This window comes from Chelmon rostratus, chromosome 6, assembly GCF_017976325.1.
Source record: "Chelmon rostratus isolate fCheRos1 chromosome 6, fCheRos1.pri, whole genome shotgun sequence".
Classification (NCBI taxonomy): Eukaryota; Metazoa; Chordata; class Actinopteri; order Chaetodontiformes; family Chaetodontidae; genus Chelmon; species Chelmon rostratus.
The window spans coordinates 13,348,651-13,362,259 of record NC_055663.1 but is presented as its reverse complement, the minus strand read 5'-3'; the positions used below and the strand labels follow the sequence as shown (position 1 = coordinate 13,362,259).

At 39.4% G+C, this 13,609-nt stretch overlaps 3 protein-coding genes across 3 annotated transcripts; 1 reads left to right on the top strand and 2 right to left on the bottom strand.

Moving 5' to 3' along the window:
- Positions 1-68: 68 nt before the first annotated feature.
- hprt1l (hypoxanthine phosphoribosyltransferase 1, like) lies at positions 69-6,580 on the bottom strand. Its single transcript, XM_041938937.1, has 9 exons — positions 6,187-6,580; positions 5,715-5,821; positions 5,125-5,308; positions 4,809-4,874; positions 4,695-4,712; positions 3,990-4,072; positions 2,740-2,786; positions 1,755-1,831; positions 69-755 (listed from the first exon to the last, which is right to left on the bottom strand). Exons 1-9 carry the CDS (start codon positions 6,202-6,204, stop codon positions 708-710), a joined length of 648 nt encoding a protein of 215 aa, XP_041794871.1. The 5' UTR covers positions 6,205-6,580; the 3' UTR covers positions 69-707.
- A 654-nt stretch (positions 6,581-7,234) lies between these two features.
- Positions 7,235-11,162, bottom strand: psmd7 (proteasome 26S subunit, non-ATPase 7). Its single transcript, XM_041938935.1, has 8 exons — positions 11,032-11,162; positions 10,506-10,597; positions 9,856-9,948; positions 9,664-9,761; positions 9,477-9,557; positions 9,288-9,379; positions 8,975-9,173; positions 7,235-8,085 (listed from the first exon to the last, which is right to left on the bottom strand). The coding sequence occupies exons 1-8, from the start codon at positions 11,103-11,105 to the stop codon at positions 7,822-7,824; spliced, it is 993 nt and encodes a 330-aa protein (XP_041794869.1). The 5' UTR covers positions 11,106-11,162; the 3' UTR covers positions 7,235-7,821.
- Positions 9,732-12,532, top strand: LOC121607906 (dynein light chain roadblock-type 2). The gene is made up of 5 exons (XM_041938938.1): positions 9,732-9,772; positions 11,209-11,265; positions 11,559-11,634; positions 11,717-11,884; positions 12,026-12,532. Exons 2-5 carry the CDS (start codon positions 11,263-11,265, stop codon positions 12,067-12,069), a joined length of 291 nt encoding a protein of 96 aa, XP_041794872.1. The 5' UTR covers positions 9,732-9,772; positions 11,209-11,262; the 3' UTR covers positions 12,070-12,532.
- The last annotated feature ends 1,077 nt before the right edge of the window (positions 12,533-13,609 follow it).

The following is a 13,609-nucleotide window of genomic DNA, read 5'->3' as shown; positions in this document are numbered from 1 at the left end:
TAGCTACAATTAGCCGGCTAGCTGTCAGGGCACAGTAGTCACGAGTTTGACAGTTAATATACTTTTTGCTTCTCAAACAACATCCCGAAAGGCAAATTTTCTTGAAATGGACATAAAGTAGCTCGTGATACATAGAAAAAAGTGCTACAGAGAAAAAATAAAACAGGATTTCAGGGGTTTCAACAGGATTTGTATTGCTGTAAACAGGTCCTTACTGAAAACATCAGATATTAAATAAAACATACAGTACATTCCAAGTCAGTCAATTTATGGCATAATGAGGGAATAAATGTGTACTGTAACTGTAAAGAAACATGTACAAAAGGCTACTTAAATTTGACTGACAGCTCACTGTACATAAAGCAGTAGCCTGAGACGTGATTGGATGAGCCAGGACAAATTAATGGCATCTTTCTACCTCTAAGGTAAAACTGAAATTTACAGGTAAAGTCTATACACATAAGTGAATAAATAAATTAAAATCTAACAACCAAAATATTCATAATATACACAACTGATCCCATGTATTCAATAAGGGACAAATGAAAAGTTCTTCTTTGAGTTATTTACAACCCACAAGTCACATTTGGTGGGTTCATGTGTAGAAAAATAAATAAGATTCCAAAACACAGCAAAGCTAAGGAGGGTCATCACAGTGGTCCTAGTCCTCATTGATTCAGCCATCGCCCCTTCAACGCCTCATCTGCTCACACTTTGTACTTCTCCTTGGCTTGATCATTCAGTATACAGATGTGCTGTGCAAAAAAGGACAGTAAAATCATGTTAATTTCTATTCTCTATGCATTTTATTTTCTGTTTAACTACACAGTGCATATGCTCTTTCCAGGGCTGCAGCTATCACTGTAGACTGAGGGTGTGTATTATTTTCTGGAAATGTGACACCTTTAACAAGCTGCAGAGGTCTTTACACTATAAATTACACACAAATCACACATGATGGATTTTAAAAGACAGATTTGTGTGACTCAGTGTGTTTCAATTAAGAAAGACTGAGTTTCATTTGTATCAAGCAGGAAGGAGTTAGCATTTCTCCATCTGAATAGGCTTTGTCCACAATCAGAAATATATTAAATAACTAAAAGTTAAAAAAAAATAAAAAATACGCATACATTCCCCACAATCTAATTTCGGAGCTTACAGTCATCTTAGTAACAGTTTCTTGTCAAATATAAATGCTACAAAATATGAGCCATGTCCCAATTCTATACCACGCACCCATTGTAAGCAGGTTTTTGGTGTGTTCACACTGAAAAAGTGACAAAACAAAGTATACTAAAAACAGCCGCTATTCATACTGAAAAAATGTTTGACTTTTGAGACTGCAGTTAATGTACACTATTCTTCACCAATGTAAAACAAAAAATGGGGACATGGTCACAGCTGCAAAATATTGAAATAATTGCAGATGGTGGTGAAACAGGTTGAAAGTTTTAGAAAACAAAAAAAGTATTAAATATTTGGAAAAACATTTTACTTTCTAATTCTGTTAAATTGCAGCTTCAAGATCATAGTTTGAATGATATACATAATGCATGCGCTGCATTATTTCCTGTTTGCTTAAAACAGTAAAGTATATTCTATATACAGCATATATCTGCATATGTATATACATATATCATATACATGAGAATCAGTATACTGCAGCACATAATTAAAATGTAGCACACATTTAGAACACAGCTATAGTTTCATGAGATGTCTGTCCTCCTACTTTTCATCTGAAGCAAACTTACACTGAGATCTCTGAAGTACTCATTGTAGTCCAAAGCGTAACCCACCAGGAATGCATCAGGCACCTCAAAACCAATGTCTGTAATAAAATATACAGACACCACCAATGTGAGTCACATAAAGCAACCAAACAACTACATATAAGTGTGGTGGAAGTAGAACGCTCAGGTTGATATGAAAGGAGATCAGGAAACTTTTACTGTTATCAGAACGCAACGTTGCTCTTTTACTGTCTGTGTGAGGTTGTGCTTAAGCTGTAAGTGCTGTGTCGTGCAAAGTCAAAACGCTTACAGTAACAGCTGTCCTTGAGGGACAATCTTAAAGAGATTATCCAACTCAAACCTAAAAGCATTACATAATCAGAGACGGTGTGAGCAGCGGGTTATCAGGCATGCGTTAGTGCGTAAGTGCCGGGCTCGGCTACATTTGGAATAGATATTCCTGAAACGATTGCTAATCCTGCACGGACAACACATCTTTATTAAATAACAGCTCACCAGTCCTTCAAAGAGCCAGACACACATGTGAGTGACTGGCATGAAACGAGCACGACTGTACATTAATACACTGCATGTCTTATGTCGCATTCACATGGATTCGGGCAGATGGCAGACGGCAGACGGACAACCCCTTCGGGACAGCACGGGAAAAGCAAATAGTCTGATGGAATGGCAGGATGACAGAACAAAACATGCATGATGGTATGTTGCTGTGATGTATTGTTTGCAAATAATTAGTAATTATTATATGTATTGTTAAAACAGTTATTAATTATAAGCTTCTCATTGTCCAGATCACTCCTGTCATCTCAATGAGTGAAGGAGCTACATCGTAAACTGTACCAGCTGTAAATTCCATTGAGGAGGAATTTACAACATTTGAACTTACTGTTCAGCGTTACTGGACATTTTTGAGCTTTGCTGTCTACAATTTGCCTGAATCCATGTGAATGCAGTATGAGTTTATAGTGAGTAAAGAGGTGCTCACAGTCTGGTCTGTACCCTGAACTCCTTGGGGTCCTCTTCACCAGAAGGCTGAAATGACAAACAATGTATGAAACAAAAGAGAAATAAACAAGCCAAACAGAGAGAATTGTTGAATTCTTGTTGAATTATTGAATTATTGTCACCACAACCTTTTCAGTGTAGTTTTAATTCTGACTGATTGTGCTGATTGCCTTGGTACACCTGCACAACACTTTGACTAAAACAAATGCCCATTACAGCCATATTACTTTCTACAAACACTGTTCAGAATAATCTTGCTGTCTACTGTATTTTGTATTACCTTTATATACAGTACAGACTATAATTTTCTTACTAACAAAATGGCACTAAATGACAACAGTTAAGAGAAAGTTCTGCAAATTGTCCTGAGCAACGGGCACTTTGAGTTCTTCAAATGCAGTTCTTTAATTCTTCGAGTACCACAGCTAAAATGATATGCAGTTCTGTTGTATTGAGGTGGCCGCTGAAATGTCAGCAGTAGATATCGCAAGACCTCAGCAGGAACAGGAACTATGTGCATGGCCTGATACCACAGTGGCTAAGTGGAAAATGTTCTTTTGTGTGTGTGTGTGTGTTTGTGTGTGTGCTGGGTAAACTGGTCCTTCAAGTCATGACTGTATTTAAATAGATATGTCGGTCAGGAATTTCTTAATCACACTTGAGGCCTACATATTGGCAATTAATTAATTTACAGCCAACATCAAAGCAATAGTAATGACCGCACCCACATACAGTGGGTCAAACAGAAACTATTGTATGTTATGTAAGCATCAGAGGACACACACATTGCCTCAACTCATTTCCTGTTTCAACCAGCTTTCAGGAATACTTCGGAGAGAACGCCTCTACCTCCACAGTGCAGTTAATAGAACGGCAGATTAACTCTTAAGCTGCTCCCTCCCTCCATCACATTACATCTCTAATACAGTCCTAAAGGAGAACGTCCATTAGCTAAGAGCACTGCTACATGCACTCTCTCTGGTGACATAGCCAGTTACAGTCAAGGTCTACGATTCAGTTTCCTGGATTGTAAACTGTTTCTCAGAATCAGTTTTATTGGTCAAGTATGCGGACACGTACAATCTGACTTGCTCTCATTGCTCTAAGTGTACAGAACAGAGTTACAGCTCAGAACACAGACAAGATCGGTAGAGGATAACGAATGGTCTGGACTGTAATGTATATGCACATAAATCAATATACTATACACAAATATCTGACTGTGCTTACCTTACAACTTTAACCATTTTGGGATTACATTCACTCAGCAGAGAAAGTAGCGTCTGCATCGTCCTTCCCGTCTCCACAATATCCTTTTTATAATGCAGGAAACAAGAAGCCGTAAGATTATAGTGGAGGCACACACAAAAAGAAAAATCTGACGTTTGTACAACTTGTGTATAACAGACTTTGATGTTTTATATCCAATTAGTTTTACACTGAAAAAAAATCATATCTGAGATTTTAAAAAGATGAACAAACTGAATGAATCCTGGTGCAGATTCGTGCAATATTAAAATGATTATCATTACCAGGGTTGAAGATTATAACACTATACTGTGAGATTAAATATATGACATCAGAATGTTTCAACCATAAATAGATTGTTCCATTCTGTTTATACTGAGGGATTTGTCCCTTTAAAGTATTTATATCATTGTGATAAATATTGCAAATCAATGAGCAGGACTGATGTCAGTGATTTTGGCATTATTGGGTCAGACTGAAATGAGAATTTCTTGTTTTGAAGCACCTTGATTTGTCAAGTATTTAATTTGCTTAATTAACCAAAAATGTATCTAGAAACAGTTTCTCAAGTGAATTTCAGGAAAATGTACAATATGACATGCATCAATGTCACAATGTAAATGTACATATACTGACTTTATCCATGTTGCACAAACATAAGGCAGAATAAAAAAGGAAAAGTCTCACCTCAACAATCAAAACATTCTGCAGAAAGAAATGAAAGAACATTTGATGAAGTATGCAGATATGCAAGACTGTGCAACTGAGGTATTTCTGCCTGACAAACACCAGTGGACTAACCTTGCCTGAGAGATTGGACAGCTCATCCCCTCCGATGACTTTGACGCTGTTTGTTGACTTGTCATTCTAGGGGACACAAAGACAGTTTACGGCTTCGGTTTGGATTTACCTCGTGTTATGTGTTTTTCTGGAATCATGAGAAAAATCCTCACCCCAAATCTACATTACATTACACCCAGAACCTCCACACTCACACTGCAGTGGTCTATTTCTGATTAAACAAGATTGCTCTCATTCGTACTTTGCCAACCCCATATCACACACTTCACATCAGCACAAGTGATTCCAGGAAGCTAAATAAGAAAAGGCAGCTTACACAGTAGCTCTTCACCCTAATGAAATCCACCGTCAGCGGCACTGATTTATCGCTGTTCTGGTTCAGTGCTTTAATGTAGTCCAGGAGGTCTGCGAAGAACTTGTAGCCCCCTTTTAGCACGCACAGAGCCACGATGTGGTGTCCTCCCATGTCCCGGATTATGTCGCGGGCCAGACGCTCTGTCCTGGACCAGAGAGGTGGGACACACACAAGAGTTGAAACAGGGAGAGAATGGAAACGCATGCATCGTAAATTACAGCGCAATGCTGAATGCAGTCCAGTTCTTATGGGCAGGGAGGGGAACCTTGACATGATATTGCACTCAAACATAATTGCTTTCAGTCCATTTCGCAGCACTGCACTGGACATTTCAGGACTTCCTTCAAAATCTGCATTCAAATGCACTTCAGGATGTGGACTACAATGATTTGTCAAACAAATACAGTATAATGCTCTACTGCAACGCTAAACCAGTGTGAATGTGTGTGTCAGAGACAGTGAAACAGCGGGAGAGCGAGCCTGTCAGATGACTTGACAGAAATACAGGAGAGTAGCAGTACAGTGATTGGTGCTGCTGTTGACTGGTTCACCTGTCCATGATGAGTCCATGGGGGATGATCACCTTGTCCAAATCGTTCTCATAATGTCTGGGGACGCAGAAAAGGTCCAGCTCGTGGCCCTTCTCATCATCAGCGATCTGGAACACAAGAAGCCATCTCTTCAAGTCAGCGCACAACACACCGCGCTGACACATAACGTGCGCCAAAGACGCATTTGATCACAGCAAGCCATTCTCGCCCCTGGCAACACTGAGCCTCTCAACCACCTGTTTACACCCGCACACACGTGACTGAGATTTGGGGGGGGGGGGGTGTTAACGGACATCAAACACTCAAATACTGATTGGAAAGCTCGTGCCACCTGCCGTCTATGAGAGAAGGCCTACAGTACGCGGAGCACAACCACACCCTGACAAGTGAACAAGTTGTCAGAAATAAAAAAAAAAAAAAAAAAATCCCCCCCGAACGAGGCAGCAGCAAGCACCGCAGTTCACAGCCTCACCTGCAAATACGAAGCCATGTTTCCAGCGGTCGTCCGTCCTGTTCAGTCGCAGTGAAATGTCTGAGGAGTCATACTCAGGTCCTGAGAGAGAGGAGAGAGAGGAGGGTTTGTTGACTGGAGGTGTCACGAGCTGTTCTCCTCCTCACCGACCGCTGCTGACTGTGAGCGCGCGCGAGCAGCACACGCGACGCTCCCCTGTCTGCCGGGGTTTAAGCGCTTTACGTCAGAATCCAGTTTACCTTCCCAATAATCTGATTTACGCGACACAGCCGGAGCTCAAAACGCGCTATAGAGGTTACTACTACTACCGCTGCGTGTTTTGGATATTATGGCAGCGATGTGCTGCGAGCGCCTGGGAGAAGCTGCAGATGACGCAGTTTTAAAAATATAACGGACGACAGTTAAGGCCTCTCCTCACCAGAAGCACTGCTGCTCACCGTCTGTGGTTATACTGCATCTGTGCTCCGAGTTAAGAACTACACTTGGTAATTTTATAGACATGTCTAACCCACATATCCTGATATGACTACACACTATTACACTGCATTCAACTGAAATTAATCTTCTTTATTATAATTATTTGATTTAATGTCATTTTGGTGTAATGCGCAGCACGTGCAAACCGTTTAATTCCTATTTTCTAAATTATTGTATTGTGCGATTGGTTGCCAGAATCATCCCGGTCAAATTAGGAACTGTTCAGCTTTCAATCATATCATGTGTTCAGCAGATGGACTCTGCCCAGTTGTCATGGAATTTTTTTTTATTTTTTTTTTTGTACAATTTCAGTTTTTAAACTTCTTCCTTGTTACCTTGCACAACACGCTTTGGCCATCCTGTAACATCATGCCGATAAAGCAAACGCAAATCTGAGTGAGATTTGAATTGGTTCTCACCTTTCTTACAACGTTGTCATAGTCTATAGTATTTATACTTTGCAGTGTTGTTTGTATAGCATCAATTTAAAATGTGGAATTTTGTTAGTGTTAGATAAGCATTGCTTTTAATAGGATCTGTCTAAAGGAGGTTCTTAGCGACATAACTCATCCTCGTTTTCAAACCAGTGTATTATGAGCATTACGGAGTTCACATGGTCCCATGGGGAATATTTACACACAAACAAACACAGTGCACACAGTTCACTGCATTGTTTGCGTGCCAAGTTAACCCCCTTGTTAAAGGTGATCTACAAGGAACTACTATCAGTACATCTGCCTAGAGGCAGGCTTATTACATAAGAACGGTTTTCACATTTAGAAAGATAAAATAAAACATTTTTCAAAAGTGAAAACTGCAAAAAAACAATTCTTAATGTGATCCCAATTTAATGAGTTATACAGAAACAAAACATTTTTTCATATTACAAAAAAAGCAATACCAGGTGTTGTACCACACCAGGAGCATGTTCTCATAGTTCAGAACACCAAAGACGCAAACATCATCATCTCTGTACGATAATAACAGTCTTTCTGAGTGCCACTTGTGACGGTGAGGCCAAATCTCAAATGACACCATTCCCCATATAGAGTCCTACTTTTAGCCTGAGACCCACATACAGAGCTGTGACTGTGGGCAGAAAGTAGAGCACCATCCAGATGAAGAGTGAATTGAGAAAAGACCTTAAAGGAAGAACATTCATTTTTTCTTCTTCTCATCTTTCTTGGCACCATCTGCTTTCTCCTTCTCCTTGTCTTTGTCCTTCTCATCTTTTTTCTCTTTCTCGTCTTTCTTCTCCTTCTTGCCTTCCTCCTTTTCCTGTCCTTCCTTCTTCTCTGCGTCTCGGTTGGAAATCTTGTTGTTGATCAGGTTGTGCAGAGCCACCACAGAGCGAATGAGCGAGGCCAAGTAGACCACCAGCATCTGGTCGTTGGTCTTAAGGTAGAAGGCTTTTGTGAACTCCTGCAATGACAAAGACGTAATATTCAGCATCACCAAACCATGTTTTAACAATACAACACACACCATATTCATAAGATATGAAACAAACAGGGATCAGGTGGCAAAGTAATAATAATAAAAAATCTGAAGCAAGATGAGTCCTGTGATGGAATTCTGGGCAGGGATTGTGAAACTATTTGACCAAAGGGTAATATAAAAAAAACAAAAAAACAAAAACAAAAAACAGATTAGTTGGGAGATTAAACAAAGAGCTAGATTTCTATTTAGATATGAAACATGCAGGCATTCATCAAAGTCTTGTTTGTGCTACTGCTGGTTTTTCCACAGGACTGTGACTAAGAATTATTTTGGTGGATGAGTATTTTTTCAATTACTCAACTAGGTGACTGACTGATTTTTTAAGGTATGGATTTAAAGACTTCAAAGTTAATCACAACATTTAATTCGGACAACACCATTATAGCAAATCTCAACCCTAATTACAAGTATAAAGTCCTCTGTTAAGAACTACATTTAATTCTGGTTAACATTTGACACAAATGTGCTGGATCTGTATGTCTCCAAAGTGACTCAGTTTGCCCTCCAGTGGATAAAATGAGAAGCTCAGTTAGACACGAAAGCCAAAATGTAAATTTTATTTTTTCTGTTTAATCTTTTGTTTTCCTCTTCCCATTTTTTTGGTTCACTGTATTAATGCAAACTTGCCGTACATGTAAGTGCGCCAGTTTTCTAATAACGATTAATTGCTGCAGCTTTAAGTCATTGTAAAAGAATGTCATTTCACACAGATCTCACTTAAAAGTGAAATGACCTTGTCAGCAATTCAAAAGATTTCCCTACCATAATTATTGTAAAGTAAATATGCTTCAAACATAAAAAAAAAACTTACCAGTAGATTTACATCTGGCAGCAAGTTGAAGACGTCCTGCAGCTGGTAGATGATCTGGTGGTTGATGGGAAGTTTGCCTGCTACCACTCTCTCCAGGTAAGAGCGGATGTCCAACAGCTTAGAGTTCAGTCCCTTCAGGCCATGAACCTGATTTGTGATGCGTTGTGACAATGTGCCCACTGTGGTGTCCTTGATATCTCTGCAGATAGTGAATGTGCTTGAATATTAACGACTTTACACTTTTTTATACCATATTAACCATATTACGATTAACAGTAGAGCCAAGTGTGTGATTCGAAGGGTTGTTTAGTACCTGAGCAGGTGCTCCACACCCACTTCCTCTGCTTCTTCAGCTCCAATTTCACTGGTGACGTGTTCAAATGTCTTGGATGTTGGAGTGCCATCCTAGATATAGTAAAATCACAAAAATGAAAATAATTTTAACTCTACTCAAAACCAAAGTTTGTTCTATCTGGTTCAGTGCAATCCATGATTCACTTACGTCATGTATTTCCTCCACAGAGATGTATGCTTCTGTGGGCAGACCAAGATCTTTGGGCTTCACATCTATAATGACTAACACCTGGCAGAATAACAAAGACATCTATGAGTGAGTTATAAGTAGAACAAGGTGATGTCACATCACATGCACATTAATTAGTGGGAAAAAAAGCAAAGTAGTTACATACCGAATTGGTACAGTATTGCTTGATGAGTTCATTGATGGCAATGTCATTTTTATGTAACTTAGGTCCTGTGTGGTACCATCCAACTATCCTTTCTCTGGCTGCAAAACAGGTAGGGTGGTTAATCACAAGTATAACATCAGAGAAACACATTCAATGTAAAACCCAACTGAATTACACAGATCTGTGCCTTACCATTAACTTTCTTGAACATGCCATACATGTTCTCCAAGTAGTCATGATCCAGGAACCACACTGAGTCATCCCTGTCATCCTCATCAAATGGCACTGGGAAGGAAAAATGACGTTGCATTGAAGAATTGACGGAATCTGTCTGTGACAGACTTAAACCATGTACTGACTTTTGGAATAATTTTGCTTCACAGAGTCCCCAGTAAATGCTGTCGAATGCAAGTTTTAATATCATAAAGGCCCCCTCCACTGATTCTACACATGATCAGCAAACTACTCAGCCTGTTAAAAGTTGTGTAGTGTTTTCTGTGACTTTGGAAGGAGCTTTCAAAGTCTACAAAAACTAACTCTGATTATGTCATCTGGGTTAACATGGTGTAGCATTGAAGACTACAAATTTGTAACATAAAGCCTGCATTACAAACTGGGGTGTGAAGTTTGAAAGATGTGAACATTTAGCAGACAAGGATGGTCAAATGAAGTTTGAGTTTTATTATGAAGTGATGGATCTAGTCTTCTAAGAGCTTGTGTTAAAAAAAAAAACTCAACATATCTCAAGTGTGTGTATATATGTGTGTGTGTACATATTTCTTAAATGAGTGTTTTTTCTACCGTTTTTTTTACTGTCCAAATGCTGTGAACATGGCACTTACCTGCAAAACTGTTTGAGACGTCAAGAACTTTTTTCTGCCATGATCCCAGAAGGACACCAACCACTCGTTTCTGATTGCCAACTTTTCCTATCCTGTAGATTGAATAAAAAAACAAACAAAAAAAAAAACACTGAGCGCAATGACTAATAAACATCCCTGAGTCGTTCACTAAATTGCTACTGCACGCTAAGCTAAGCTAATGCCCATATCTTAATGTTTTCCATGGCTAATGAAATGAATGACAAGATCATGTCATTGCTGACCGCACTAGTGACTTCAACTTCTAATCAATCCTACTGTGTTATTGCTTGATTTAACAGTTTAACACGTATTGTTTTCACTGGCTAGGTGACGAACTAAAATGATTTCACTGAGCTAACTAGCCTGGCCATGTCTGCATTCACTCCTAACGGGGCTCTGACTCAGCAGGGCTAACATTAGCTTAGCTTAGCTTAAGCGTTACGCTTCTGGACATTTTAACTTAAAACCTTTTTAAAGAAAGAACGCAAATATTGAACTTTCTTACCTGTTAAAATGATCAACCACACTGAGCAACACCAGGGGGTGAACGACCACATTTTCTACCGCTAACTCCGGCATTTTTGTAGTGAAGATAAACAGCTAGCGACCCCACTCCACACAATAATGGCTACACTACACTTCCGCTTCCGCCTGACGTCTCTTCCGTTTCTCTTGGCAACAGAGAGACGCGGAGAGAAGGCAGAGCATTTGGCGTAGACGGCTGTTCACCGACAAAATGGTAGGAACTAAGTACACAAGTTAACTTTGTTTTGTGTCGGAAACCTTTCATAAAATTTATGTTTCTATATGTCACTTTATGATCAAGTTATTAATGTTTCTCTTAACGTTAGATAACCGAAAACACTGGAAGTGTATCACTTATATTTTCCCGATATGGCATGTAATTTACCTTACTGGCAAACTGGCTAACTAACATAACTTGACTGAAAACCAAACATGCCTAAAGTTGCTGCATATTGCTGTTCTATTGCTGTTTTATTATTATGTCCTTTTTTTTCATGTTTCCTGCAGGCTGAAGTTGAGGAAACACTGAAGAGGATCGAAGCCCATAAAGGTGTGATTGGAACAATAGTTGTCAATGCAGAAGGTAAAGCCAACATGCGGAAATATCCAGCACAACAGCTTTCTGTGATGTTTACAGGCTGACTGGAGATGTTTAATCTTTTCAGGCATTCCCATCAGAACAACTTTAGATAACTCCACAACAGTTCAGTATACAATACTCCTTCGGCACCTCACGATGAAGGCCAGGAGCACAGTGAGGGATATTGACCCCCAGAATGACCTCACCTTCCTCCGCATCCGCTCCAAGAAACACGAGATCATGGTTGCACTAGGTGAGTGTGTAGTATTGCTGACTCAATGCTGACAAACATTTAATATTATATCAGCCAACAGCTGTAATTTAGAAGAGGAATGCTTTGGGCTCTACCATTTTGACTACATTTGTGTCTCTGTCTTCTTTTATGTCCCTGCAGAGAATGACTATCTGCTGATAGTCATCCAGAGCCTATGTGAATAGCTTCTGGACATTTGCATGAGAGTCAGCCTTTGGTTTGTCACATGGTGGTTCTTTATCCAGGCAAAACATCTTTTTCCACAGTGTTATGTTGCTCTGTGCACTGCATAATCTCTCTTTTGTTCTACTCAGAACTCAAGTGTGTTGCCTTAATCCTTAATTACATGATCATTTAATGTCTGTGTGTTGATTTTAAATTTAAAAAAAATTGATATTGAATAGTATGAGTTTGTCATTGTACGGGATTTACTAAAGCATTGTCCATTCTGTTCATGTACAGATGGAATTAAATGAAAAACCTGAATAAAAATACTCTGTAACATGTCCTGCTTTCAAAATATCAGATGAGTAAAAGTGCTTAAGTGTTATGAGAAGAATGTACGTATGTTTTGTTTGATACAAGTAGAAGCAGCAGTTGAATGTTGTTGCTGGTCGAGATGGAGCTAATGCTAACTACTTATGCTGTTTGTGGTGGTAGTAAAGTAATGCATCATATGTCAGAAAGGTGTATGATTTGCATGTAAAATTAAAAATATCTTAAAGGCCTGGCACACGGTCCACCCACACAGGTGTTTTCACTTATGTTGTCTAATTAATGCTGTTTGATCCTCCTCACCCATGTTTCACCCTATTCTGTCCTCTGACTATGCAGAAAGGACGGTTACAGCATTACCCACTGCCTGCTGGGCTCTTTAGTAATAGTTGAACGCAAACATAGTACGACTCGCACACAGCTTTTAGCTTTAGCCATCTAGAGTTCCCCATCAAGTGTCACGCTATAATCCAGGCATGTCCAAACTATTCCATAAAGAGTCGTGTGGCTGCAGCTTTCATTCCAACCAAGGAGGAGCACACCAAGCTGGACTCATTTAATCAGCTGGTGTCAGTCTTCAGCTGATAATTACATGACCTCTTGATTGGTTGGAACAAAAACCTGCAGCCACACAGCCCTTTACGGAATAGTTTGGACATGCCTGCTCTAATCGGTCTGTGCTGCAACTCAGCACCTCACGATGCTTCTTCTATTTCTGCTTTGTGTTAACTGGCAGGTAAAATAGCAATGCTTCTACTCTTGCAACCATTAAAGTCCTAAATTACTTTTATCATATTGCTTTTATCATATGTTGAAACATGTCCAGATTGATGAGAGTGGTCTTTTCCCCCATCCACATGACACACAGGGTCACTGCATGATTTGATGAGTGTGAAAGTGGTATGAATCATATGCTATGGCCTTCATTGACACTGTATATCAACCCAATTAAACACCCATTAGAGATTTTAGGGCCGTCATCAAATCACCAAATGAGAATACCTTTTGAGGAGGAACAATGTTTTTTTTCTCCAGTGGGCTTAAGAGACTTGCAGACTATTCTTTTTTCATAATGACATGAAATCATGTTGAATGTGCATGTTGGATATAGTAGTGTGTAACCCTCTTTTTATGTCTGGTGAAGAAATGGCTAAACTTGCTGTTTATCTCATCCCGAGTAAATGCTAACAAACACAGACCACTGTGAGATATTTCTCAGAGGTGAAAACA

What these genes read in the sequence shown, in the direction of transcription:
- hprt1l (XM_041938937.1), bottom strand. An exon ending in CATGGACTCATCATGGACAG is followed by an intron (nt 5,309 to 5,714) that starts GTGAACCAGTCA and finishes TCTCTGGTCCAG; the next exon opens with GACAGAGCGTCTGGCCCGCG. An exon ending in AAAATGGTTAAAGTTGTAAG is followed by an intron (nt 2,787 to 3,989) that starts GTAAGCACAGTC and finishes TTGTCATTTCAG; the next exon opens with CCTTCTGGTGAAGAGGACCC.
- psmd7 (XM_041938935.1), bottom strand. Translation starts at nt 11,105, where the DNA reads ATGCCGGAGTTAGCGGTAGAAAATGTGGTCGTTCACCCCCTGGTGTTG. An exon ending in AGCAATACTGTACCAATTCG is followed by an intron (nt 9,558 to 9,663) that starts GTATGTAACTAC and finishes TTATTCTGCCAG; the next exon opens with GTGTTAGTCATTATAGATGT. An exon ending in TGCCAGATGTAAATCTACTG is followed by an intron (nt 8,086 to 8,974) that starts GTAAGTTTTTTT and finishes TTGTCATTGCAG; the next exon opens with GAGTTCACAAAAGCCTTCTA.
- LOC121607906 (XM_041938938.1), top strand. An exon ending in AATAGTTGTCAATGCAGAAG is followed by an intron (nt 11,635 to 11,716) that starts GTAAAGCCAACA and finishes TAATCTTTTCAG; the next exon opens with GCATTCCCATCAGAACAACT. An exon ending in CGAGATCATGGTTGCACTAG is followed by an intron (nt 11,885 to 12,025) that starts GTGAGTGTGTAG and finishes ATGTCCCTGCAG; the next exon opens with AGAATGACTATCTGCTGATA.